The sequence below is a fragment of the Microtus pennsylvanicus genome, chromosome 9, assembly GCF_037038515.1.
Source record: "Microtus pennsylvanicus isolate mMicPen1 chromosome 9, mMicPen1.hap1, whole genome shotgun sequence".
Taxonomy (NCBI): Eukaryota; Metazoa; Chordata; class Mammalia; order Rodentia; family Cricetidae; genus Microtus; species Microtus pennsylvanicus.
Genome location: NC_134587.1, coordinates 11,838,515 through 11,863,656, shown reverse-complemented (window position 1 = coordinate 11,863,656; position 25,142 = coordinate 11,838,515). Strand labels below are relative to the sequence as shown.

The window sequence follows — 25,142 nt, the reverse complement described above, 5'->3', positions numbered from 1 at the left end:
GTTATAGCTAAACGTCTCAACATTCATCGTATGCTGAATCCATTCATCCATAGGTGCTGATCTAGACTTTAAAGGCCCAATTATCTTTTTGCATTCTATGTTTGCATTCTCAAAAGCTAGAGATTCAAGAAGTATTCGTCTAGCTTCTGGGTCTGTTACCCCTATGTCCAGAGCCTTAATTAATCTTTGCAAAAAGTCAATAAAGGGTTCTCTCTGTCCCTGCCTAATTCTGGTATATGATTCAACCCTTTTTGCTGGATCTTGTATCCTATTCCAAGCATTTAAAGCTGCTTGGTGACATAGACACAGTACTTCATCATCATAAAGAGCTTGGACCTGTGGATCAGCATATTCTCCTGCACCAAGAATTTGATCTTGGGAAACCTCAATACCTTTTGCTCTTCCTTGCTGTTCCATATGTTTGGATTCTTCTCTGAAATAAATTCCAAACATCAAGGAAGGTCCATTATCTAAAACTGCAGACACTAACTGATGGAAATCATGGGGGGTAGCTCTAGCATTAGAAGCCCAAGTCCTTATCATTTCCTTTACGTATGCAGAGTGCAAGCCAAAATTAACAATAGCTTGCTTAATTTCTTTTAGATCATTCATTGCTATTGGCGTCCATCTAGCTTCTCTGACTCCCTTTGAGCCTTTAGAAGTTGACGCTTTGTCAGAATTAAGTATAGGGTATGCTGCTAAAACCTTTGGTAAGCCAGTTCTAATAGCTGGTGTTGGCATTGTATTCTGTCCTTGTGCCTTATTACTCTGTTCACCAGCTCCAATCATTTCTTCAATCATTTCAAGTCTTTTTATTATTGTCTCTTTTGAATCCTTAATCTCCTGACCTGCATGAGTTTCTAGTAAAGATTGTATGGTTCTTAGGAGTGCCATGATCTTCCTAAATGATAGAATATGCAAAAAAATACTGAAACCTAGTAACCAGTAAATTAAGTTATCCCCATAGTCATATAAACCTTGCATGATATAACCCATTGTATTGGTAACCAGAACAGTAAAATTCGCGTTGGAAACGGGAACTGCCATATTACCTATTATCCAGCAGGTGGCGCTGTTGCCAAGTCTCGACGAAAACACGGTCCTGTTTCAAAGTCCGCCTAGTATTTGTTAAAAACTGGAAAATGTAAGTTGCTCAACAAAGTAAATGTAATTAAATCAATTCCAGAGATGGAACCAGAAACCAGAATCCAGGGGTAGGGAAGAGCAACCTGGAAGCCGCTTATGCCTCCACGTGACAGAGTCACCCTGAGGGGTTGCAGCTTTCAGCAACCACGTGCTCTGGTTCGCGCCACTTAAGAGCTGTGCTTGCAAGGGAGATTTGAAAACGACTCAGAAAAGAGCAAATCACGCGGGCAGAGACTTCGCGGGCCTGTGGAGTTTAAATCCACAGGCAGCGGCTGAGGAAGCAACTGCTCCCGCCAAGCTGAACAAGCGCCCGCCAAGCCGAACTTGCGGCCGCCAAGCCGAACTTCCGGCCGCCAAGCCGAACTCGCGGCTGCGAGCCGGGAGAGGTTCTAAAACCAAACGTTGGGCGCCAAATGAAGGCGTAAGTCACAAACAATGCCAATTTGGGATTATGATTAATAGGGTGATATTTATTTAAAGGGGAAAAAACTTACAGATCACTTTCAGCCCTCTGCGTAACCAGGAAGGAAGTCAAGTCACTGGCGGAGCAGGAAGTGAAGAGAGAGAGGAGAGGGAAGTGGCTGCTTTTTTAAAGGGAGAGAGACCACGCCCCAAGGGGCTGGTATCTCAGCGACGATAGGCTGGAGGAGTGGGAGGACCTCCCGCAACAGGCTGCATATTTGGTAATAGGATGGTTGATAAGAAGATGCCGAAAGATACTGAAGGTAGAAAAGAATGGAGAAAATTTAGATGCCATTCATACCAAGAAGTTTAGCTGGGGATATAGCTCAGTGATAGAACATTTGGCTGTTGTGCACAAGGCCCTAGGTTCAGTTCCCAGTGCGGGAATAACAGCAAATGCAATGCATGCTATCCCAAAAGTGTGCCCGTTCCTGCTCACTCTGAAGTAGTCACTTCCCTCAGCAAGCACAGATGTTACACTGTATTCTCAGAGCAATACAGCAAGCTTATTGTTCTTTAACTTCCTGCAGTATTTTTTTTTCATTTTTTTTATTGAGAAAAGGAAAAAAAAGTTTCAGCCTCCTCCCAGCCCCCCATTTCCCTCCCCCTCCTCCCACTCTTCTCCCCCTCCCCCACTCCTCTCCCCCTCCCTCTCCAGTCCAAAGAGCAGTCAGGGTTCCCTACCCTGTGGAAAGTCCAAGGTCCTCCCCCCTCCGTCCATATCTATGAAGGTGAACATCCAAACTGGCTAGGCTCCCACAAAGCCAGAACATGAAGTAGGATCAAAACCCCGTGCCATTGTCCTTGGCTTCTCATCAGCCCTCATTGTTCGCCATGTTCAGAGAGTTCGGTTCTATCCCATGCTTTTTCAGTCATAGTCCAGCTGGCCTTGGTGAGCTCCCAATAGATCAGCCCCACTGTCTCAGTGGGTGGGTGCACCCCTCGTGGTCCTGACTTCCTTGCTCATCTCCCTCCTTCTGCTCCTCATTGGGACCTTGGGAGCTCAGTCCAGTGCTCCAGTGTGGGTCTCTGTCTCTATCTCCATCCATCACCAGATGAAGGTTCTATGGTGGGAGAAAATTGGGATCTTGGGATTGGGGTGGGATGGGGGTAAGGGGAGATGGGGAGAGAAAAGGGAGAAGGGGAGGATGGGGGGAACTTGGGGAAACAGGATGATTGGGATAAAGGAAGGTTGGATAGGGGAGCATGGAAGCACAATTCTTAGTTAAGGGAGCCACCTTAGGGTTGGCAAGAGACTTGAACCTAGGGTGGCTCCCAGGAGTCCAAAGCGATGTCCCCAGTTAGTTCCTTGGGCAGCTGAGGATAGGGAACCTGTAATGACCCTATCCTATAGCAATACTTCCTGCAGTATTTATCACAACTCCGGGAGAAATATAAAACCAACCCAGTTGTCATTGTTGTTGAACTAATAAGTGAGGAGATGATTTTGTTCTGTTCAAATAAAGATATTCCATAGCTTCCCAACATATGAGCATTTTATTAATCCTATGTATACTTTTATTATTAAAAAACACAGGGAAAACCATGTTTTCTCTCTCCATCTTTCTCTCTCTCCCATATTTGTGTTCATTAAACGTTCTAGAATCTAAGTAAAACTCAGGAGCTAACTAACTTCTGTTCCCTGTGTTGCTGGGCAGTCTTTGGCTCACACGGAGAATAGAGTCTTTCAAGCAGGGTCTACACTAGATGAGACTCAGAGCCTTCTCCGTCGTGTCGGGAAGATTTTAAACATACAGGAAGGTCACGTAGCTTCACTGTGTTACCAAGCACCAGCCACAGAGGTTCCACTCTCTTATCACCTAGCTTCTCAGTGCAGGTCAGAAGAAATCGCAGCTGTCAATTATTCCCCCAGTACTCTAGCACACATGTAATATTTTTACTATTCATTTAGATTTCAAAACGTAATATTCACATATAATGAAATGCACAGATGTTGTATAAATTTGCTGAGATCTTGTGATCCTACAATCCAAATCCTTTTCAAAGTTTAAAGCATTGAAGTCTTCCCCTCCCAGGCCACCCTTACTTCACCTGCTCCTGCTCTGACTCTGTCAGCTTCCAGCTCAAGCTCCTTGGAACAATGACTGTGAGGTTCATTGGTGTTGAAGCATCCCTTTTCATTACTGAGTGTGTTATATGAATGCATCAGTCTCTTTCTCTGCTTCCCTGTTGATGGGCTCCTGGGGTGTTCCTGCTCTTGTTTTCTTACTGTTATGAACAAAGCTGCTGTGTTCACATGTGTGTTCACATGTCTGCGGTGTGTATGTGTTGTGTGTGTGTAAGTATAGTGTCTTTTGACATAATTGTGCACTCGCTGAATTGCAAAATGTAGGGAGAGCAAACACCTATTACACAGCTTCCCTGATATCTACTGTTATGAACACCTGGAACACACGGTACACCTGACAAGACCACTGACCTTACCCATGTCTCGCCAGTTGCTTAGTCTTTTCTGTTTGTGTGCAATTTACCATGTCTTCGTATATAGAGAACCATACGACCAATCACAGTTAAGATGGAGAAGGTTCCATCCCAGTGGAGCATCCCTGCTCTTCCTCTAGGGCCATATGCGGCTGCCTCCCTCCAGATGCTTGCCAACTCTGACTTGCCCTTGGTCATAATTTAGATCTGTGTAAGAATGGTAAGCGAATCATATCATAAAGCCCTTAACTTTTTCAATTGGTTTTCCTGCTCATCCTCATGGCCTCCTGAGCCTTTGAAGTTGTTGCACATGGTGAGGATTTGTTCCTTTTTCTTGTTGGGCAGTATTCTCTTGTGTGAGGTACCACAGTTTTCAGCCACTCCCCTGCTAAAGGACTTGTAGGTTATCTCCAAAGAAATATTTTTTTTTACAAACAATTTTGTATAAACAGTTTTCATTCCAATGAAGTAAGTTCTCAGGAAAGTCACTTGTAGATTATCTGACAGATGTACACCAATCACGATAAGACATGGCTAGATTGAACTACAGTGTTCCATTTTACACTTGTAGATTATCTGACAGATGTACACCAATCACAATAAGACATGGCTAGATGTTCCATTTTACATCCCCACTACCAGTGTATGAGAGATCCAGTTTTTCTTCATCCTTCTAGAATTTTGTATCATAGCTATTTTTAGTTTGATCATTCTTCTAAATGTGTAATAGGTCTTACTGTGGGTTTAGTTTGTATTTCCCTAACAATTAACAACTTCAACTATCATTCCATGTCCTTGGTTACTGTCTAAACAACCGTTGTCGCAAAGTGTCCAAGTCCTTTGACCATTTTCTTGTTTGGTTTAGTTTTTCAAAAGATCTTATTGGATTTTATTATGTGTATTTGGGTGGGAGGTTATGTACTTGGGTGCCTTTGGAGGAGCCTTGACCCGGAGTGACAGGCAGTGATGAGTCACTCGGTATGGAAACCAACTGGGGTCCTCTAGAAGAGCAGCCAGTGCTCTCAACCACTGAGCCCCCTTGGCTTCTTGTTTATGAGTCTCATGTGACTCAGGCTACTCAAAATTGCTGTGTAGCTGAGGCTAGCCTTAGACTTCTGACCATGTAGTCTCTGCCTTTTAAGTGTCAGGACTACAGGTAGGCACTACCCCACTGGCTTTTTTTTTTGAAGAGGCTGGGACTACAGACCCCCCCCACACACTCATGCTTACCTTCTATGTGGGTCGCTTGTCCTGATGAGCTAAGGGTTTTTGGTTTTGTTTTGTTGTTGCTGGGTTTTTTTTGTATGTTCTGGATATACAATTACATTCAGTATGTGTGTAATCAAAGTTTTATCGGAACATGAACATATCCATGTATGTGTACGCCACTTGTCAGTGTTTCCACAGTGCTGTGGCAGAGATGAAGCAGAGACCATATGGCCCGTGAAGCCCACCGTATTTACTCTCTTGGCATCTTCAGCAAGTGCCCTGATTCCTGCTCGGATTGAAAAACCAGAAACAGAAAATTCAGACCTGCTGGAAGTCAGATTCTTCTGAGAGATGCAGACAAAGCCAGAGTATAGGAGAAAACCATTCAGACTTGCTGAGGAAGAGATGAGGCCAGGCTTCCATGTCTGTCCCAGAGCCTGGACGGGATCCATTTCCTATGCCCCTGCACTTCTCTTGAACCAACACATTTGTAGCACACATTCTAATTGGTCTTAATAATAAAAACTCGGAGTCAGCTATCAGAGGGTGAAAGCAGAAGGACCAGAGAAGCAGGGCGTCCAGCCACTAGAGAGTTCTCACCTCTACCAGTGCTCAGACCAAAGCACTGTCCCTATGAGTCCGCAGACTGCATCTCCTCTCCGAAACCTCAGACTGCACTGAGCTTTTCTGTCTCTCCCTCCTTATATTCCTCACTCTGTCCAGCCATATCGCTCCTGTCTCCACCTCCCTAGTGCTGGGATTAAAGACATGGGATCCCAAGCGCTGGGATCACCTTTGTGTGAGCTCTGTCTCTCTTTTAGACAGATTCAATCTCCTGTAGCCCAGGGCGGCCTTGAACACAGAGAAATCCCTCATAAGACTCAACAGAACAGGTGGTAGTTCTGGTTTCTCATACCTTCTAAGTCACTTACTTCCTTGACAGCAGTTATTTTTGTTAAATAGATGATAGCTTAAACAAAACTACGTGTAATACTGCCCATGTGTTATACAGGCCTGATAGTAGGTGTATCAAAGACAGAACACAGGTGAGCTGTCCATTGATGATAACATGTACAGGCTCCACTCTGGGTGGCCCAGCCACCTTCTTGAACTCACCACAGCTCCTGGGGAACAGCTTCAGCTTAGCTCCTCCAGGGCTAACCTCTGAAACAAGGACTGGCAGCCCTCAAGACACAGTAACTGAACTTCCTGCCCTGGTGTGGGAATTGTTGACTGGAGATGTGGGGGAAGGAGTCCTGGACTCTAGACTTCCAGACTTGGCCTCATGCTGGAGACAGGAAGATAAGACATTCACTGTTTATTGTTTTAAATCTGCTGTAACTTTATCAATTGCCCTAGCTGTGTTCTTTCTTTTTCCTTTCCAATTTCTTTCTTTCTTTCCTTTTTAGACTTTGTATTATATAGCCAAGACTGACTTCAGACTCACTCGGTAGTTTCACAAAGTAGCCCAGCATGACTTTGAATAGAGCCCCTGCCTCCTGAGTGTTGGGACTGTAGTTATGCCTCACTCCAGGTTTTATAACATGATGGTTATCAGACAGACGCAGGGCCTCATTCAGGCTAGCTAAGCATTTCACCCACTAAGCTACACCTCTAGCCCTGGAATTATTTTCTTTCTTCTTCTTTCCTTCCCTCCCTTCCTTTCTTTCCTCCTTCTTTTCTTTCTTGCTTCCTTTCCTTCTTTTTCCATTTCTCCATCTCTTCCCACTTCTCTCCTTTCTTTCTTTCTTTCTTTCTTTCTTTCTTTCTTTCTTTCTTTTCTTTTTTTTTTTTTTGACATAGTCTAACTCTGTAACTGAAGATAGCTTGGGATTCTGTGTAGCCCAGGTTGGCCTTGAGCCCACCAGCCTCAACCTCCCAAGTGCTGAGATTGCAGGTATAAAGTATCATGCCAGGATCTCATTCCTTCTTTTAAAAAAATATTATTTTAATTTTACATGTATGGATGTTTTGTCAGCACGTATATCCGTGGACCGTGGATATGCCTGGTGCCCAATGAGGCCAGAAGAGAGAGTCCGATCCCCTGGAACTGGAATTAGCAGATGGCTGTGAGCCACCCTATGTGTGCTGGGAATCAAATCTAAGTCCTCCGGAAGAGCCAGTGCTCTCCACTGCTGAGCCATTGTCTCTCCAGGCCTCGCCTCATTCCTTTCCTGACCTGAGAGAGATGATGGGGAAAAGCCTTGACTCTCAGGCATCTAGTTCCAATTCTAACTTCACCACTGCCTGCAAATATTTATTAAATAAGTAGACAGATGGCTTCAAAGATCTTCAGGGGAGGAGGAGTGCTGAGAACTGACGTCGGACCTCCAATATGTTCTTCACACTTAACCGTTTTTTACTCAGCCCCCCCCCCCTTTTCTTTTTTGTTTGTTTCATTGTTGGTTTTGTTTTTTGAGAGGGTCTCCTGCATTCCATACTGGCCTCACACTCACTAAGTTCCTCAAGTTGACCTTGAACTCCTGATTGTCCTTCCCCCCTCTGTTGTGACCACAACACAGATCAGTACAGAGGTTTCAGTGACTTAAAGGATCCAGATTAATTCACTGTGTCTCATGACCAAAAAAAAAAAAGCACTGTGGAAACTGTCTTCTAATGATCAGTGAATTAACTTTTTTTCTATTAAATCTTTCCATAACACTATACTAATAATGTATTTGGGAAAGGATATTAACCAGAAGGCTGGTGTGGGGTGAGGGTGTCTCACAATCCTTTTGAACAGGACATCAAGGTTCTAGGACCTCTCAGTGGGCCCTGCCTTATGAAGATCCATTTTATCCCTAAAAGCACTGTCCTGGGGACCAAGCCTTTTTTTCTGGGGGTAGGGGTACTCTGTCCATACTCAAATCAATTACAGCAAAGTCTATCTAGCATCAAAGAATAAACACAAAGGACCATTTTATATATGTGACTTATGTCTTTCCACAAACAAAGTATCATCTTATATTGAGAATATGCTCATGACTCATGTCGAAGGTCCCAGTTGGTTGATCCAATCAATCATGGAGAGTTTAGAGCACAAGGATTCTGACTCAGTGGTTTAATCCCTTAGTAGATTCAAAATATGATGGTGTATTGGGAGGTGGCAAGTCTGAGCGTAGGGACGAGGTGTCAGGGAAGCAAAGGGCCCAGGCAGAAGGAAAACTGTAGCAAAATCAAGGCACCCACAACAAACAGCCCAACCGCAGCTGTGGCCAGGACACGCTGTGCTGACGGAGCTTCGTTCAGACTGCCCATGAATAAAAATTAAGCAATGGAGAGATGGACTTGTTCTTCCTTTGGGAGTCTGAGTCAGGAGAACCCAGATTCCACAGCCTTGCTGGGCTAAAAAGACAGAAGGTGTTTCTAGGCTGGCTTTCCAGGATAACTAGCAAATGGTTCAAGTGTTATTCATACTCCTACCACATCAGGATGATGATTAGACCTCAGAAGACTCGAATCTGACTTAGCTGGTTGCCTTCCTTGGCTGGCAGGTCCACCTGTCCACTTCGTATATTTAAAGGCAGAAATAAACCTTAGAAGTTATTTTACACAAAGCTTCCAGTGATTTGTGTGCCATGGACTCCTTTGGCGAGCTAATAGGGCCTCTCCCTCAGAACGTTGTTTTTAAATGCATTAAGAGTCCCAAACCCAAAGCCCTAGGAAACCAATCACATTGAACCTAAAGAAGCTAAATAAGAAGGTGAACCCAAGGAAAAACATATAGTTATCCTCTTGGCTATGGGAAGTAGACAAAATTGCCGGGGAGAAAATTGGGATCTTGGGGGTGGGGTGGGATGGGGGTAAGGGGAGATGGGGAGAGAAAAGGGAGAAGGGGAGGATGGGGGGAACTTGGGGAAAAAGGATGATTGGGATAAAGGAAGGTTGAATAGGGGAGCACGGAAGCACAATTCTTAGTTAAGGGAGCCACCTTAGGGTTGGCAAGAGACTTGAACCTAGAGTGGCTCCCAGGAGCCCAAGGCGATGTCCCCAGTTAGTTCCTTGGGCAGCTGAGGATAGGGAACCTGAAATGACCCCATCCTATAGCAATACTGATGAATATCTTGCATATCACCATAGAACCTTCATCTGGTGATGGATGGAGATAGAGACAGAGACCCACACTGGAGCACTGGACTGAGCTCCCAAGGTCCCAATGAGGAGCAGAAGGAGGGAGAACATGAGCAAGGAAGTCAGGACCACAAGGGGTGCACCCACCCACTGAGACAGTGGGGCTGATCTATTGGGAGCTCACCAAGGCCAGCTGGACTATGACTGAAAAAGCATGGGATAAAACTGGACTCTCCGAACATGGCGAACAATGAGGGTTGATGAGAAGCCAAGGACAATGGCACGGGGTTTTGATCCTACTTCATGTTCTGGCTTTGTGGGAGCCTAGTCAGTTTGGATGTTCACCTTCATAGATATGGACGGAGGGGGGAGGACCTTGGACTTTCCACAGGGCAGGGATCCCTGACTGCTCTTTGGACTGGAGAGGGAGGGAGAGAGGAGTGGGGGGAGGGGGAGAAGGGTGGGAGGAGGAGGAGGGAAATGGGAGGCTGGGAGGAGGCGGAAACTTGTTTTTTTCCTTTTCTCAATAAAAAAAAAGAAAGAAAAGAAAAGTGATTGCTAACGTTCTGAAGATAAAAACACATTTGTTCTGTAGTAAAGCGTCTGTTGGCATCGATTCAGTGAGAAGAACTGATTGCAGTTCTCGGCAGTAACTGTGTTACTTTGAAAAAAAGGCTGACTTCAGATGATGTCTGTGAAAATTCTATGAAGTTAAAGTATCAATTGTAGCTAAGTGATTGCTACTGCGAATCCAAGTGTCACCCACCCACGTGGTTAAAGACGTTGCTCAGATTCATTTAGTGGCTAATGAAAATGAAAATGCTGTTTTCCCCATCTGCGTTTTGTTCACATCCACACGGTTAGGACCCTAAATAACACTAAAACTATTCTGTCACTAGTTAGCAAATTAGAGCCCAGTTTTTTGGTCCCTGTGCATGTCACAGCCGCCTAGCAACAAGTTCAAGTGCCTGGTTCCAAACAGCGTCCTGACGTCTGCCTGTAACCTCAAGGACCCAGGCTTGGACAGAAAGGACATGTAAATAGTAAATGACGGTAACCAAGTTATTCTGGAGCAAAAGTAAAGTTTGGAGGATGAGGGGGCTAGCACTGTCACTTGCTAAACACTTAACCTCACAAACATGAAGACCTGAGTCCATACCCGGTACCCACAGAGAAAAAGCCAAAGGCAAACATGATACACTTTCAATCCCAGCACATTTGAGACAGATGCAGATGGATCTCTGTGAGTTCAAGGCCAGCCTGATCTAGACAGCCAGTTCCAGGCCAGCCAGAACCACACAATGAGACCCTATCTCAAACATTAAAATAAAATAAAACATAAAATGTGCTAGTTTGTAATTCCAGCCCTGGGGAGGCAGAAAGGGCAGGTCCCTGGGGCTCACAAGACAACCAGCTCCAACTGATCAGTGATCCCCAGGTTCCAGTGAGAGACTGTCTCAAAATACAACAGGAGAGCTCTGAAGAGCTAGTGAAGACTGGATTAGACCAGTTAATTTTCTCTTTAAAAAGACACTCACCTAACAACAAAGATACAGTTAAGTCTTCCCAAGATCTAGTAAGATAAGTTGAAAATATTTGCCTGTAAATTTTGTTTAGAAAATACCTAACATCTCTCTGGAAACAGCAAGATGGATCAACAGGTAAAGGAGCCAAGCCTAATCCCAGGACCCACATGGTAGAAGAGAGTACTGACTTCCACAGCTGTCCTCTGATCTCTCTCTCTCTCCCTCACCTTTATCCTCTCCTTCCCTCCCTCCCTCCCTCCCTCCCTCACTCTCTCTCTCTCTCTCTCTCTCTCTCTCTCTCTCTCTCTCTCTCTCTCTCTCTCACACACACACATACACACACACACACACACACTCACAAACAAAATAAGTAAATTTTGTGAAAGGGAGAGAGAGCCTCTCTGTTCTATAGCCGGAGTTCCCATGATCCTTTCATGCTTCACTAAGGCCCTGAGGCCTATGAGGCCAGCTTCTGGAAATCTGTTTCTGAGGTGTGCTCCCTACGAAAGCCCTTTAAAAATGCATGGGTGACGGGAGGATTATCATTAGAATACATACTTCTGTTATTATAAAGCAGACCGAAAAGGCTCCAATAAAAACCTCCACAGGTAGCCGTGGTTTGGAATTCTCCTTAATTGTGCGGCCCCATTCCTTACTCAGTAAGTTCCACCCACACAGCCCGATGGTCTTATAAAACTTGGTTTGTGTGTGTGAGCTTGATTATAAGAAACATATTTCGGGGCATTCTAACCCTTGCTAACTCCGGGCTTTAGGCTCTGACTTCCTCAGTCTGTCATCACGAATGTGTTTTTAAACACTCTCTGTCAGCAACTGTTCCAAGCTGTGTTAGCTCTATTTTCTTATTTTCGGTCTTATTCATCTCTGGAATGTGGTGTGCCTTGTGGACCCAGGGAGTCACCCTCCCAGAGTAAGCTAACTCCCGGAGATAACCCACCTTCCTGTCTTTGATATGTCTCCTATGATGAAAGCATAGTCGTCCCATTAGCAGGGTTCCAGCTTCGCGCTTTTAAAACATTAATCCTTGTATTTCATTAAGGAGCCTTTGACCACTTCTCGGGCTTGGCTTGCCTCACCCAGTTTCAGCTGTGAGTCACTTGACCTTGGACTGGTGAAAGGGACGCTTCTCTCTCTCTCTCTCTCTCTCTCTCTCTCTCTCTCTCTCTCTCTCTCTCTCTCTCTCTTCCAGTCCTGGACATTGAATTCCCAGGACCTCACAAATTCTAGGCAGGTCCTCTACTTCTGTCAGTACTAAAGACAACTTTCTGGTCCCCACATCTCTAGGAAGAAGGGAAGAAATTGTGATTGCATCTGTGATTTTTGTCCCACTGAACGTGTCCGTCCACTCACAAGAAGAGTGTGAGCTGTCCATCACAGGAGAAACACTAGACCAACTTGCTGGAGGAGAGACTGATCCTGGCTCTCAGTTCTTGATTCCACTCCTTATATAACTTGACATTTTTATTTACTTACTTTTGCGTGCACAGAGGCTGGGGGTGCACCTGTGTCCCGTGCACGTGGGGAGGCCAGCGGATAACTGCTGAGGGTCTGCTCTCCTTTTCCACCAAGTGGGTTCCAGGGATGGAGGGCGACTGGGGTGAGACTTGGGGCGCAGATCAGTGTTTCCCCATTCATCTTAATCACGATCCATCAGGAAACACTGAGTTCACACGAAGGATTTATTGTGAGAAGGTTGAGTAAATTGAGTATTTTCTGAGCTGCAAACAGACTGAAGGCGACCCAGCAAGGCAGATGAAAACCGGAGACGAGCGACTTCAGGAAGTGAAAGCCTGTGGAGACCAAGGGACGATGTGGCTGAGCAGTGCCACTCCCGTGAGAACCACAGCTACAGAAGAGAGCCTATCAGAACGTTCCAGCAGAAAGGAAGATGAAGAAGAAAATGACCCGACAAAGAGGACACGGTGGGGCTAATAGGTCGATTCCTACCCTTAACCTGTCAACAGCATCCATCCACCAAACCCAAATGGAGGCCACGGGACAAGGAAAGCTATTGATCAGCATTTCTCAGCCTGTGGGTCCCGACCCCTTTGGGGGTCGAATGACCCTTCCCAGGGGTCATCTAAGACCATCGGGAAACACAGATATTTATATTATGATTCATAACAGTAGCAAAATTACAATTATAAAGTAGCAACAACAATAATTTGAGGAATGGTATTAAAGGGTCACAGCATGAGGAAGGTTGAGGATCTCTCTGTAAACTAAAGCCTTCTGGACACAGGCAAGGCCAAGGGTAGAGAATGGAGGAGCGAATAGGCCAGTCAGCACGGTCAACAGATGGGAATGTAAAAATAGGTCTACTTATGCCAAAAGGAAACCGCCATGTTTTTGGTTGAGGATAACGGACACCTTACACACAAGAAGAAACGCACCATCATGCTCGGGCCTCCTGCACGCTGCTCTGTGCCCTGGGGAGCTGACCTGTAGGAACTGCCTCACATCTTCTGATATCTGGTTAGGCTCTGCTTAGCCACTGGAGGACCACTCTGGAGAATACGGGCAGGGAGGGTAAAGGTGGAATAGTTACCTCTCGTCTGGTCTTTTCCTTTGAGGGCCCCCTGCAAGCTGGCTGCTCCTCTCATACAAGGCTGCCCTCCCAGCTTTCTCTCTGGACTCCGGTAGCCCTCTCTGCTGCGGGCGTGGGGCAGTGTGGTAGCTTCCCATGTCCTGCTCACAAGTGTCAGTTGTCCTGTTCATTGTCAAATTACTCCGTTTGAATATGCTGCCCGGTCTCTGTCAAGACCCTGATAGACACTGCATCACCTAACACACATTTACTGAATAACTCTTACGTGCCAAAGAAGACAAAAGGGCAGTCTGGAGAGCAGAGACTGCTGTGGGGGAATTATGTCACATCTTTGTAAGGGGTGTAGAGGCATTGAATGGGGTGTGGCTGGGAGGAGGACAGTCTAGGGCCTGGAAGGACCGGAGGGTTTGTTGGAAGAGGCAGATGTCAGGGAAATGTAGAGGAAGAGAGATGGATAGGGAGCTCTCAGGCAGATCCGAGAGAGAGATTTACAGCCAACAACATCCAGGGTCTGTCAGACTGTGGCCACTGATAATGTAGGGTTAGGCTGAGCTAGACCATAGATAGGAAGCCATGAACTGAAGATATAGCTCCTGTCCTTCCATTTGCTTAATCTCCTCTTACCAAAGGAAAAATAACCACACGGCTATAAGCCACAATCTCAAACTCGTACCCATTAATTCAGCCCTATTATTGGGTTTTGGGTATTGACACTACACTTTCTTGATTTAAAAACCTTTATTTAAAACTCATACAATATTTTAGGAGCTGGAGAGTTGGTTCAGCTGTTAAACACAGTGCCTGCTTTTCCAGAGGACCAGGGTTCAGTTCCCAGCACCCACATGGAGATTTACAGCCATTTGTAACTATAGTCCAAGGGAATCCAATGCCCTCTTCTGGCCCCTGTGGGTATTGCATACATGTGGAACCCATATCTACACACGCAAAATTCTCATAATATAAAAATAAATATATCCAAATAAGAAAAAATTTTAAATAATTTTTATATTTTATTATTATTTTAAATTTTAAACATCTATTGTGTGTGTGTGTGTGTTTTCTGTGAGCATCACAGTCAGAGAACAATTTGCAGAAGTCAGTTTTCTCTTTTTTCTGGGGGTCACGCTCGGGTTATCAAACTTGGTGACAAGTGCCTTTATCCATTGAGCCCATCTCACCAGCCCTTAAAACCTGGCTTTGAAAAATCATTCCTTGATACACACACACACACACACACACACACACACACGCACGCAAGCGCGCGCTGCAGTTTTTTTTAAGGTCTTCAGAGTGAGCATCCCAACTGCATTTCACATCATCTGCATTTTACAACAACTGCATTTACATCTTTAGCATCCAGAACCCTTTTCCTCTGATAGAAATGCATAATGCTGACACTGCTCTGGTCGTGCCTGGAAGGGCAGGTCTCTTCATTAAGGTATGTCGCAAGCCGAGGTGTAAGGTTTGGGTTCACGTTAGTTTGGGCAGGCAGACATCTTTAAATCCATCTTACCACACTCTACTCCAGGTCAGCATCTCTCTCTCTCTCTCTCTCTCTCTCTCTCTCTCTCTCTCTCTCTCTCTCTCTCTCTCTCTCTCTCTCATTTTTCTTACTATTGAGATCCGGTAGCATGTATTTCAGACTGGCTTTGAACTCTCTTTGTAACTGGGGATGTTATTAAACTTCTGATCCTCCTGCCTCTACTTTCCCAGTGGTAAGATTGCGGGTGTGCACCGCGAACCCCGTTTATTCGGTTCTTAAGAACTGCCCCCAGGTCTTCGTGTATACTAAGGCAAACTTTCCGCCAACTCGGCAGCGCTTTCAGCCTTCTCTTTTCTCTCTTCTCTCTTGATTTTGAGGCAAGGTTTCTGTAGCCAGGCTGGTCTGGAACTCACTGTGTAGCCTAGATTGGTTTTACATTTGCGGCTAGCCTCCTGCCTCAGCCTTCAGAGTGTTGGGATCACAGGCGAACTCCACTATCAATCTTGGTTCTAAAGATGCTTCTTTACTCGGTAAGGCCAAGTCCACTGCTACCCATACCAGCTACCCAAGTTCTTTCTCTCCATCCTCTGGGGGTCAGGAATCTTCATTAACTAAACGGCCTTAACCGCATCCAAAGGATTGCTCCCTCTCTGGTAACAAAGAGAGTGTGCCGCTGCCGCCCACACAAATAAGGAATCGAGGCGGGAAGAGTTCAAGGGAAGTGTTAGACTTGAGCTCCAAGCAGCTCTCCCCGTTAGGAACTGACCGAGGCCTGACACACCCCGGGGGGTCCGATGCTTAGCCAGGTAGCAGTCAGAGCTCTCAGCGGCCGCGTGACTAGGGTGTGTGTGTGTGTGTGTGTGTGTGTGTGTGTGTGTGTATGGGAGGGGGGTGTACCGCCTCGGAGCTCGCTGCACCCCCGGGAGGCCCCACAGCCTGTTACCCCAGAACGCTCCTCCCCCTCGGGCGGAGACGGCGCCGAGAAGTCGCCGCCCCGGCCCCGCCGCCCGGCCAGTACCCTGAGTCCGCGGCCGCAGCGCCGAGTTCTTCCGCAGTCCGTAGTGGAGCATGGGGTGCTGACGGCCATGGAGGGCTACCGGGGCTTCCTGGGGCTGCTGGTGTCCGCGCTGCTCGTGGGCTTCCTGTCTGTGCTCTTCGTGCTCGTCTGGGTCCTGCACTACCGAGAGGGGCTTGGCTGGGACGGCGGAGCGCTCGAGTTTAACTGGCACCCGGTGCTCGCAGTGACTGGCTTCGTCTTCATCCAGGGCATCGGTACTGGGGCCCTCGAGGGGGAGTGGCGGGATCACAGCGCGATGGGGACCGGGACGCCGTCGGGGATTCCGATGAATCCATGAAACTAGAGAAAGCTACTTCTGTGGGCGGGGAGGGCCTGCGCAGTCAGGGGCTCGGAACCGCTGCTTTGTCGAGGCCTGTCCTTGAACTTCAGGTCTCAGGGCAGAGAGGTAGGCGGGGAGCTCAGATGCCCGCACAGCATCCTCAGCCGGAGCCAGAGGAGTCCTCTCCTCCACCCTCTCTCCTAGTCCATTCCTCCCTAGCACCGGGCGCCTCAAGCACTCACGGCTGCTGCCTGGCTTCGCTCCACTTGTTGATGTGGCTAAAGTTCCGTGGCGGAGTTTCTTTTGGGCCCGCGGCCCCAAATCTGGGTGGGAGATGCGAGCAGGGCGTGGCCCCGAGGGATGACTGGCCGCCCCCGATCCGGTTTGCAGGCTGCAGTAGGGCAGCATGGACCCGCCGGTTTTCGTGTGTGTGTGTGTGTGTGTGTGTGTGTGTGTGTGTGTGTGCGTGTGTGTGTGTTGCTGTGCAAATGCCACTTAACTGTCACCTTCAGCCAATGTGGCGCTGCACAATTGCACTTTTCCAAAAGGTGGTGACTGCGAATGTACTCAGAAAAGCAAAGCAGTTATGCTGGGGTTAGTTCGCAGAAACTAGTGGAGAGGCTCAGAACAGGTTCCAACGGGCTGGAACTTCCAGCCTGGGCTTTGAACAAGTCACCTCGTCACTAATATTGGCAGTCCCACAAACAAGCAAACACAGAGAAGCGCTGGTTTCGCTCCTAAAAAAAAAAAAAAAAAAAAAGGTTTCTGTCTGTGTCGTTGCACCACCCGCTCCCACCCCCTACGCCCCCACCCCACCCCTTACGCTTTAAAGCGAAGCTACAGCCTCCAGCAAGTGTGGCCAGCCTTCTTCCACGGAAATACTAAAGCTCAGCCTACCGAGGCTTCTCTAGTGTGAGGTCAGCATCCCAACCATTTCCGTGCACAGTTCCCAGCTGTTTGGCCACCACCCTAAATTGAGAAAAACATATCCAAGTTCCAAGGTTCCAGCCACCAGAAACACTCTTCCCTTCCTGGTGGAGCCCTTTGGTTTGGCCAGAGCTGTTAATACCTTCTGTTTAATCAAGTAGTCCCAAACATCTCTTCACGGCTTCCATCCACCCAACAGTCCTGGATACCAGGAAACCCTTCAGTGACTTGGACTGTATTCTGTAGTTGCGGGTGAGGAAAAGGCAGCGCTTGTTGCCTGACATACCCAAGAGAAGACCGTCGCAGAGGTACTAGCATTATCGAGCCTTTTCTCTGTCTGCACTAGATGCATCATTTAAGAATAAACAGACGCGGAGGCATTAAAGTCCCCGAGGAAATAGGAGCTCTTCCAATACCTTATTTTCCATGGTTGCCCCCGAACGCTTTTCACTTATTCTGCTTTTATGGCAATATGCCCGGTTTCTGAAAAGTGGTCTTTTTAAGAAATCAAAACTTCATCTAAAATACACTTTGAAACGCTCCATTCACGTTGGAATCTATTTTACTCTTTCCCTAAAAGGATTTCTATTTTCTGGAAACTTCGGACTATAAAGTACGTACTTTGGGGTAAAAACATGTATGTGGAGATCGTGGAAATTTTTATCTGCCGTTCTTAGTCAAGGCTCTTCTAAACTTGGTCAGTTTATTTGTGCTGATGGTCCACTGTCTGTCAAGGTAACCAATCCTGTTTACAAGGATCCTGGGTTCGCTACCAGTATTAACCACACAATGCAGCCGGCAAACGTAAACTAGTCTTTTTCATCCATGCAGATACATGCAGTGTTCTTACTAGTTCTTCCACACCGTGGCCCACAGTACTCCGTAGCCCAGCAGTAGGGAGACTGCACTGCAAAGAACAAACACAGATGCTCTTCTGTTTAGAATGGTCTTGGATCCCCAGTACATCCACTGGGAGTTGCAAGTTGAGGGTGCATTTACTACACCTAACTCATGGCTTAGCAATTGTACCCTGCAGAGTGTTGCTGTTCATGTCCTTGTGGTTGAGTGGCTGGCTCTTTGCCACTGCCCAGATCAAAATCAGAGTAGATAGATCAAACAAAGCACAGTACAAAAAGCCAGGGGGCTTTCATGCCACTGTGAAGTCAGAAACTATTGACCATCCTAAATCCTCTAGGGACATCTGAAGTTGATTTTAGAGGCAGTGAGAGAAACATAGGTCAAAGACTAGTCATGTTGTCTCAGGGCATTTTACTGCCTTGTGGGCAGGCATTCTATGCTATAAGATGTTTTATTTCTAATAGAAAATGTGATGTGAGTTATTCTGTAACGTGGATATTTGGAAACGATGTGGGGATGTCACTACTTTAAGTTTAAAATATTTTACATATGCACCTAGCAAACAGTAAATAGTATTTGAAACTGTTAAGAATAAGGACAGGTCCTTTGGAACCTTTATGCATGGAATAAGCTGAAGGAAGGAGCTACAAAGAGGGGGCTGGAGAGATGGCTCAGCTGCTAGAGCACTGGCTGCTCTTCCAAAGGACCTGGGCTCAACTCCCAACACCCACTGGTGACTTCTAATCATCTGGGACTCCAGTTACAGGAGATCCTAACCCTCTTCTGACCTCCATGGGCTGCAGGCATGCATGTGGTACACGTACACACACCAGATATACTTTAGGAAATGTATGTATCCCTAAAGTACAACAGATTATGGAACAAACAAACAAACAAACAACACTTGCTATGGTATTCAGCTGGCCTGAGTTTCAGTGCTCAAGGGATCTTTCTGTTAGAGCGCTGCAAGTCCTGGGACTACAGGTGCGTGCCACCAACTGCCAGAGCATGCCACCGACTACAGGTGTGTGCCACCGACTACAGGTGTGTGCCACCAACTGCCAGAGCATGCCACCAACTACAGGTGTGTGCCACCAACTACAGGTGTGTGCCACCGACTGCAGGTGTGTGCCACCGACTGCAGGTGTGTGCCACCGACTACAGGTGCGTGCCACCGACTGCAGGTGTGTGCCACCGACTACAGGTGTGTGCCACCGACTACAGGTGTGTGCCACCGACTGCAGGTGCGTGCCACTGACTGCAGATGTGTGCCACCAACTACAGGTGTGTGCCACCAACTACAGGTGCGTGCCACCAACTACAGGTGTGTGCCACCGACTACAGGTGTGTGCCACCGACTACAGGTGTGTGCCACTGACTGCAAGTGCATGCCACCGACTACAGGTGTGTGCCACCGACTACAAGAGCATGCCACCAACTACAAGTGTGTGCTACCGACTACAGGTGTGTGCCACCGACTACAGGTGCGTGCCACCGGCTGCAAGAGCGTGCCACCAACTACAGGTGTGTGCCACCGACTGCAGGTGCGTGCCACTGACTGCAGATGTGTGCCACCAACTACAGGTGTGTGCCACTGACTGCAAGTGCATGCCACCAACTACAGGTGCGTGCCACCGACTACAGGTGTGTGCCACCAACTACAGGTGCGTGCCACCGACTACAGGTGCGTGCCACCGACTGCAGGTGCGTGCCACCGACTGCAGGTGCGTGCCACCGACTACAGGTGTGTGCCACCGACTGCAGGTGCGTGCCACCGACTGCAGGTGCGTGCCACCGACTGCAGGTGCGTGCCACCGACTGCAGGTGCGTGCCACCGACTGCAGGTGCATGCCACCGACTACAGGTGTGTGCCACCAACTACAGGTGCGTGCCACCGACTACAGGTGTGTGCCACCGACTGCAGGTGTGTGCCACTGACTGCATGTGCTTGCCACAAACTACAGGTGTGTGCCACCGACTACAGGTGTGTGCCACCGACTACAGGTGTGTGCCACCAACTACAGGTGCGTGCCACCGACTACAGGTGTGTGCCACCGACTGCAGGTGTGTGCCACCAACTACAGGTGCGTGCCACCGACTACAGGTGTGTGCCACCGACTGCAGGTGTGTGCCACTGACTGCATGTGCTTGCCACAAACTACAGGTGTGTGCCACCGACTGCAGGTGCATGCCACTGACTGCAGGTGTGTGCCACCGACTGCAGGTGTGTGCCACTGACTGCATGTGCTTGCCACAAACTACAGGTGTGTGCCACCAACTACAGGAGTGTGCCACCACTCTATGCTAAATAAAAACTCCAACTAACGGGAAATCCAGCCATACTCTGACCAGAATGAGGAAGACTTGAGAAGAGGCTTTGTGTGTCTCTAAAAACAAACGCTTCCTATGAAATAAATACACTGCGGGGAACTCGGAGAAATGGCCATTGTGAAGAAGGGCGCAGAGTAAACAATCGAAAGCACTCCAAGTAGCAGCTGACCTTTGTAAAGGTTCATCATGCTGGAATGGGTTCTTCAGTGAAAAGTGGAAAGTTCAGGCGTCTCCGCTAATGAAAAGAAGCCTTGACAACTCTACACTCCTTCCTTTCTGTGTGTGCAGCTCCTTCTGTGACAGAAGCTGAAGGGAAGAGAAATTAAATAGCACGGTGATCTCAGGTTGGTTTCTGTGAGAGAATTTAACTACATTCAAGAGCATTTAAAAGACTAACGGAAAGAGAGAGCGGTTATTAGAAGCTGTTGGAATATCCCTCCTCATGCAGCTGTAAGTGACCAAATTCCGAGATCACTTAAATATATTTGAAAAGGCTCATGGACTAAACCCTGGCAAAGAAGATAATGGTGAAAGTCCCCGGATGACTTCCCCAAGAGTCCTGGGGGAGAAGCCTTGATAACAAAGTCTCCTAGCTTCTGGGAACTGGGGGTTTTACAGAGCGTGAAGGGACAGCCCACAGTACCTCAAAACATGTTTTTGTTTCAAAAACCGCATGTGAATCACTTAATAATGGAACCAATAGAGTACTTTAAATACAATTATTTTGCTCCTGCTGGATCTTTGGTGCCTAGAAGTGAGTGATAAATCAGTCATTTTTTTCCCGGATTTTTCCCCCTGTGGCGTTAGTGAACCCAGGGTCTTGTTCTTGCTGGGCAAATGCTCTACTACTGAGCTGCATTCCAAGCCTCTGCTTGGAATATTTATTAGAAATATCTTTTTTTTCTGGGCTGGGAACAAATCCAGGCTTTTATACATGCCACTCAAGTGCTTTGCCACTGAGCTATCCGCCTGGCAATAAATAACGGCTGAGTGAGTTACTCCTGTCTCATCATTAAATTGATAGTAACAAAATGCAATTTTATAGCCTCCCATTTGTAATGATAGTAATAATGACAACAGCATCTAAAGTAAAAGCTCCATCCCTGTCGCCTAGTCATTGTTCAGTAGTTTAGCAACACCACGTAGCCAAAGCCCGGGAAGGAAGGAGTCCCGTCAGGATGGGAAAGCCTCTTTCTTCCCAGGCTCTTTGACTGAGAGCCTCTGACTACCTGAGTGCATTCTGTGCTCCTCTCCCCTTGCCTGCACAACTACCCAGCACTTCCCATCAACCCACCCACGTCACGCTGTTCAATTCTTCCCCCATTGGCTTCACTCCAATATTTTATATCTGGCATCTTTTAAAGACCCCTGCCCTGAGTTACAGACCTAAACAGAGCTCTCAGCAGAGAAATCGGAAATGGCCGAAAGACACTTAAGGAAATGTTCAACATACTTAGTCATCAGAGAAATGCAAATCAAAACAACTCTGAGATTCCATCTTACACCTGTAAGAATGACCAAGATCAAAAACACTGATGACAATTTATGCTGGAGAGGTTGTGGGATAAAGGGAACACTCCTGCATTGCTGGTGGGAGTGCAAACTGGTACAGCCCCTTTGGATGTCAGTGTGGCGATTTCTCAGAAAATTAGGAAAAAAAACCTTCCTCAAGACCCAGCAATACCACTTTTGGGTATATACCCAAAAGATGCTCAATTGTACCACAAGGACATGTGCTCAACTATGTTCATAGCAGCATTGTTTGTCATAGCCAGAACCTGGAAACAACCTAAATGGCCCTCCACAGAAGAATGGATAAGGAAAATGTGGTACATTTACACAGTGGAGTACTACACAGCAGAAAAAAATAACGACAGCTTGAATTTTGCAGACAAATGGATGGAGCTAGAAAATATTTTGAGTGAGGTAACCAGACCCAGAAAGACAAATATCATGTGTACTCACCCATAAGTGGTTTTTAGACATAAAGCAAAGAAAACCAGCCTACAGTTCACAATCCTAGAGAACCTAGACAACAATGAGGACCCTAAGAGAGACATACATAGATCTAATCTACATGGGAAGTAGAAAAAGACAAAATCACCTGAGTAAATTGGGAGCACGGGGACCATGGGAGAGGGTAGAAGGGAAGGGAGAGGAAGGGAGGGGAGCAGAGAAAAATGTGTAGCTCAATAAAATCAGTAAAACAAAACAAAACAAAACAAAACCCTACCCTTGGGGGCTGGCTGAATGGCTCAGTGGTTAGGAGCATCTATTGCTCCTATAGAGGACCTGGGCTCATATCCCAGCACCCACATGGTGAGTCACAACCATCTGTAACTCCAGTTTCACAAGCTCCAATACCCTGTTCTGGCCTCTGAGGAGACCAGGCCCATATGTAGTACACATACATACATGCAGGTAAAACACTCCCCCATAAAGTAACTAAGGAGCTAAGTAAATAAACCCTAAACACAAAACCCCAGCACCGTGGACTCTCCCTTCTCTCCTGGCCACTGCCTCACTTTCCCGGGTATCCGTCCATAGAACTGAAATGTGTGTCATTACGGCAGTCTATGATTCCTTTCCCTTCCCCTTCTAGACCTTCTCCAGTCAATCATTTCAGAGACTTCTGGAGCCACCGCTGCGGGAGACAGGCTTGCTCTGTAGGGTAGGAACCGGAGATTACAGCTCTTCTCAACAGGCACCCCGGAAGCGACAGTCCCTGGAAGCTAGCTACAACTGTCGTTAGTCAGCCACACGCTCCTTTTCCCGGGGGGCGGGGGGTGGACGGCACACAGCTCAGATGCTAGCGGAACATCCCTGTGCTGGAGGGATCAGGATCCCCTCAGACCCCACAGGAACCAGCATCTTCATGATCCCTGCAAGGGTCTTATGGTGGTTGAAAAATGGCTTCCAAAATATAAATCCAAATCCTAATCCCAGGTACTGAGAATATGCCTCGTTTAAAAATCGGATGTTTGCAGATGTAATTAAGGCCCTCAAGCGAGATCATCGTTGGCTGAGGGCAGGCTACACATTTGGTTACTGGCTTCCCTTCTAGAGGAAGGGGAAGGAGCTTAGAGACAAAGTCTCAGAGGGAAGGCGGGAGGTGGGGGTGGGGTGGGGGGGGCAGAGATTGGCCTGCTGTGTCTCCGCAAGCTGGAGAGCACTGTAGACCATGGGTAGCTTGCTAAGAGACAAGCTGCTACAAGAAAATGTTGCAATGCACTCTCTCCCTGATCCTCCAGAGGAACCAACCTGGGCAACACCTTGATCATGAATTCCTGCCCTTCAGATCTGAGGGGGAAAAAATATTGTAAATTACACCTATTATTTGTGTGTGTGTGCGCTCACACACGCACGGAGAGGTCAGAGAACATCTCATGGGAGTTAGCTCAGGAACTGAACTCGGGAGATCAGGCTTGGCTGCAGGCTCCTTTAGCCACTGGTCCACGTTGCTGGTCCAGATTTTGGTTCTTCTTCTTTTGTAATTATTTATTTTATGTATGTGAGAGTTTTGCATGCCTACATATATGCATTCCATGTGCATCCCTGGCGCCTCAGGAGGTCAGAAGAGGTCTCACATCCCCTGGAACTGGAATTACAGACTCTGTGAGCTGTCCTGTGGATTCCAGGAACTGAACGCAGATCCTTTGTGAGGGCAGCAAGTGCCCTTAACCACTGAGCCATTTCTGAAGACTCCAAGTTTTGGTCCTTTCAAACTGCTAAGTTTGTGGTAATTCGCCTCGGGAAACAAAGGCAAGATAAAACCATGACCGCTGCTCTCTGGGAAACCCAAAGTATTGCCATTCTCATCAAGCATTTATGGGGTTTTCATTGTCCCTCAAAGTATAGACATGGATCACCAGCCGGGGGTTTTTATTATAAGTGGCATTACCTGATACCACTGGTAGCAAGCGGCTCTTTTATGAGGACCGGTAATACCCGGTTGCATCCTCTTGCAGCTGCATGGAGAGCTGAGGACCAGCATGCAGAAGCCTGGCATGCAGAAGCTTCCACTTAGCAGCAGCAGAGTGTGGCTATGTGGGGATGCCAGCCTGTAGCTGCCAGAGGCACCCATTTCCCCAAGAGAGTGCAGATACTTAAAACCTGGTTGAAGGAGCCTGGAAAGAGACGGCTCAGCGGTTAAGAGCTCTTCTAGATGACCTGAGTTTGGGTCCCAGTAATCTCTCTCATCAGGTGGCCTATACCCAGCTCCTGAGGGATCCAACTCGTCTGGCCTCTGTGGGCTTCCACATTCATGTGCACATGCCCACACATAATTAAAAATAATAGAGAATAGAGAGGTGGCTCCAAGACTAACAGCCCTGGATGCTCTTCAAGAGTTCAGTTCCCATCCCAGTACCCACATGGCCGCTCCCAGTTGTCTGTAATTCCAGTTCTGGGGCATCCAACACCCTTACATAGACATATGGGCACGTGAAATAAAAAAAATAAAATAATAAAAAAGTAAAAATGTCTTAAAAGAAAAAAAACCTAGTTCAACCTAAAATTAAACAAGTCCATGAAACAACCCCCAACAGTGTGGTGACAAACAAAATTCCCAAGTACTAATCTGTATCCTCCAGATGCCTTCGAGGGTTTCTCTCTGGACTGCTGTATTCTGTCTGAATAGCCCAGCTTCGGCAATTTCCCTTTAACCATGACAAACTAGAAATCTTTCTCCTGGTATTTTTCTTTCCCAAGGAAACCTCCTTGAAGGATGAGAAGCTAGCCATGACAGTCTTTGCGCTTTTCAGGGTTTCCTCTCTTCTTCGTTC

The 25,142-nt window shown here is 47.1% G+C and overlaps 1 protein-coding gene across 1 annotated transcript in view; it reads left to right on the top strand.

Moving 5' to 3' along the window:
- Positions 1 to 15,919: 15,919 nt before the first annotated feature.
- The window catches only part of Cybrd1 (cytochrome b reductase 1), a 29,560-nt gene continuing 20,337 nt past the window's right edge, over positions 15,920 to 25,142 (top strand). Inside the window, exon 1 of the mRNA XM_075984924.1 lies at positions 15,920 to 16,177. Coding sequence (XP_075841039.1) covers positions 15,991 to 16,177 — 187 coding nt within the window. The 5' untranslated portion in view covers positions 15,920 to 15,990. The remainder of the gene's footprint in view (positions 16,178 to 25,142) is intronic.